This window comes from Citrus sinensis, chromosome 7 (genome assembly GCF_022201045.2).
Source record: "Citrus sinensis cultivar Valencia sweet orange chromosome 7, DVS_A1.0, whole genome shotgun sequence".
NCBI classification, from domain to species: Eukaryota; Viridiplantae; Streptophyta; class Magnoliopsida; order Sapindales; family Rutaceae; genus Citrus; species Citrus sinensis.
In genome coordinates, this window is record NC_068562.1 from 19,373,537 (window position 1) to 19,377,110 (window position 3,574).

The 3,574-nt window shown below is 38.0% G+C and overlaps 1 protein-coding gene across 1 annotated transcript; it reads right to left on the bottom strand.

Annotated features, from left to right (window-relative positions):
* Nucleotides 1-1,335: 1,335 nt before the first annotated feature.
* Nucleotides 1,336-3,364, bottom strand: LOC127903660 (uncharacterized; the record flags this gene model as incomplete). Its single annotated transcript, XM_052444015.1, has 4 exons — nt 1,336-1,562; nt 1,801-2,157; nt 2,359-2,554; nt 3,281-3,364. Coding segments are annotated over 4 exons (864 nt in total), but the record flags the coding sequence as incomplete, so codon positions are not given.
* Nucleotides 3,365-3,574: the final 210 nt, after the last annotated feature.

A 3,574-nucleotide genomic window follows, 5' to 3' on the forward strand; every position in this document is an offset into this window, starting at 1 on the left:
TACCACAACCAGGCATGTATGCAATAAATTTTGGAGGAAACTCACCTGCCGATCGTACTTTAGCTTCGATTAACCAACGGATGTCAGCAGGTATGTTATTCCTCATGAGTAATCGCATGCGTTCGGACCGAGCTTTATAGATCGTAAGGAGGGCATTCTGAGGAAGTGAAGGGAATCGCTTGTGAAGCTTCGCTAGAATCTCGTTTCTGTCCATACCTTCGCCTCAGAATATCAGTTATTATGGGAAACTGAAGTAACCGACTTGATTGTCACGGAGTACCGTTATCCGCCACTTCACCGGGGTAACAAACTAAAGCACACAAACAGAAAAACAAATTAAAACACACAAAGAAAATTAAAATCGTCCTCTTATTGAATTTACCTCAAGCTCCAACTGGATGTCGTAAACACTTATCTCAATGTCTCTGAGTTGGCGTTCTAAACCCTCAACATAGGCTACTAACTCTGGTGGTTGTAGAGCCCAAATGTGTTGTGTTTTACAAAATTGAATCTGCCTTTTGAGATGAGTTTTGACACGTTGAAGTGGTTTAAGAATGTTCAGGAGGAACGGTCTAAGTATGAGACTCATGATTAAAAATGATAAGAGAAAACTTAATGGTAAAATAAACACACTTATGCAAAAACAATTTCAATTAGCAAAAGAATAATAATAAAAAGAAAGAAAGAAAAATCAAATCAACGAAAAGAAAGAAAAAAAAATCAATTCAAATTTGGTGGGTCACTCAAATTTATTTCGGTGTCTTCGTCATGTGATTGGTACTCTAGATATGGCTTTAATCTTTGACCATTAACTTTAAACGTGACACCGTTCTTTGGGTCCTTAATTTCAATTGCCCCATGTGGAAAAACAATATGGACAATAAAGGGACCAGACCAACGAGAGCGTAACTTACCTGGGAATAGGTGCAAGCGAGAATTGAATAAAAGCACTTTCTGACCTGGAGTGAACGATTTTCTCATAATTTGCTTATCATGGAAGACTTTCATTTGTTGCTTGTAAATCTTGGCATTTTCGTATGCATCATTGCGAATTTCTTCAAGTTCTGCCAGCTGTAATCTTCTTTCTGAGCTGGCTTGCTGCATGTCAAAATTAAATTTCTTGATGGCCCAATATGCACGATGCTCGAGTTCCACAGGTAGGTGGCAAGCTTTTCCATACACTAGCCTGTAGGGTGACATCCCAATCGGGGTCTTGAAAGCCGTTCTATATGCCCATAAGGCATCATCAAGTCTTAATGACCAATCTTTTCTGTCTGGCTTCACCGTCTTTTCTAATATGTGCTTTATTTCTCGATTGGAGATCTCAACTTGGCCACTGGTTTGCGGATGATACGGAGTTGCCACTTTGTGTGTGATTGAATACTTTGTCAAAAGAGCTTTGAATGCTTTGTTACAAAAGTGGGCACCACCATCACTAATTATCGCTCGTGGGAATCCAAAGCGTGAAACAATGTTGCTTTTCAAAAATGCTATCACCACCTTGTGATCATTGGTCCTACATGGAATTGCTTCTACCCATTTGGATACGTAGTCAACAGCAACCAATATGTATTGATGGCCAAAAGACGGGTCCCATGAAGTCGATACCCCATACGTCAAAAATCTCAACCACTAAAATTGGATTTAGTGGCATCATGTTCCTTCGTGTAATGCTCCCCATTCGTTGACACCTATCACATGAAGAACAGAAAGTGTAAGCGTCTCGAAATATAGATGGCCAATAGAAACCACATTGTAAAACTTTAGTCGCTGTTTTCTTAGCACTGAAATGGCCTCCATAAGCTTGTTCATGGCAGAATGAAAGAATATTATGAATTTCATTTTCTGGGACACATCGTCTAACAATTTGATCAGCACAATACTTGAACAAATACGGGTCATCCCAAAAGAAATTCTTTATCTCTGCAAAGAATTTAGCCTTATCTTGCTTGGTCCAATGCTCTGGAAGTTTACCTGTAACAAGATAATTAACTATATCAGCATACCAAGGTAATACTTCCACACTCATTAATTGTTCATCTGTAAATGACTCATTTAATGGTAATTGTTCTATAATTGTGTCAAAATGGAGACGAGAGAGATGGTCCGCCACAACATTTTCTGTCCCTTTTTTATCTTTGAATTCCAAGTCAAATTCCTGCAAAAGTAACACCCAACGAATTAGTCTGGCTTTTGCATCTTTCTTTGTGAGAAGATATTTAAGAGCAGCATGATCCGTGAATATAATTATTTTACAACCAATGAGATATGATCGAAATTTTTCCAATGCAAACACTACTGCTAGCATTTCTTTTTCAGTAGTTGAATAGTTCAACTGTGCATCATTCAATGTCATACTAGCATAGTAAATAACGTGGGGAATTCGATCAACTCTTTGTCCTAATACTGCTCCTACTGCATAATCAGATGCATCACACATGAGTTCAAATGGTAAGCTCCAGTTCGGGGGCTGAATGATGGGTGATGATGTCAACAAATGCTTTAATTTTTCAAATGCCACAAGACATGAATCATTAAAGATAAAAGGTACATCCTTAGCAAGTAAATTGCATAAGGGTCTAGAAACTTTGCTAAAATCTTTAATGAAACGTCTATAGAAACCAGCATGCCCAAGGAAAGATCTTACTTCTCTGACTGTTTTGGGTGGAGGAAGATTAGAAATGAGATCCACCTTGGCTTTGTCAACCTCAATACCTTTGCTCGAAATGATGTGACCGAGAACAATACCTTGTTTTACCATAAAATGACATTTCTCCCAATTTAAGACCAAGTTCTTCTCGATACATCTCTGCAGAACTAGTGTTAGATGATGTAAACATTGATCAAACGAATCACCAAAGACAGAAAAGTCATCCATAAAGACTTCAAGGAATCGTTCAACCATATCAGAAAAAATGCTTAACATGCATCGTTGAAATGTAGCAGGTGCATTACATAATCCAAATGGCATTCTCCTATATGCAAATGTGCCAAAAGGGCAAGTGAAAGTAGTTTTCTCTTAATCTTTTGGTGCTATGGGAATTTGATTATATCCTGAGTAGCCATCTAGAAAGCAATAAAATTCATGGCCTGCTAATCTATCAAGCATTTGATCAATAAATGGTAAAGGAAAATGGTCTTTACGTGTGACAGAATTCAACTTTCTATAATAAATGCATACACGCCATCCTGTAGTTACTCTAGTGGGTATCAATTCATTATCAGCATTCGTAACTACTGTGACTCCTGACTTTTTGGGGACAACTTGTACAAGACTGACCCATGAACTATCAGAAATGGGGTAAATGATACCTGCGTCTAATAGCTTAAGGACTTCTGTTCTAACAACTTCTTTCATGTTAGGATTTAACCGACGTTGCATCTCCCTAGTAGTTTTAACATTTTCATCAAGGTGAATGTAATGCATGCAGTCTACTGGGTTTATACCTTTTATGTCTGCTATGGTCCATCCTAATGCCCCTTTATACTCTTTTAAAACATCTAACAACTTACCTTTTTATTCGTCATTGAGGGATGATGAGATGATTACCGGCAGAGTGCTTTCTTCTCCCAA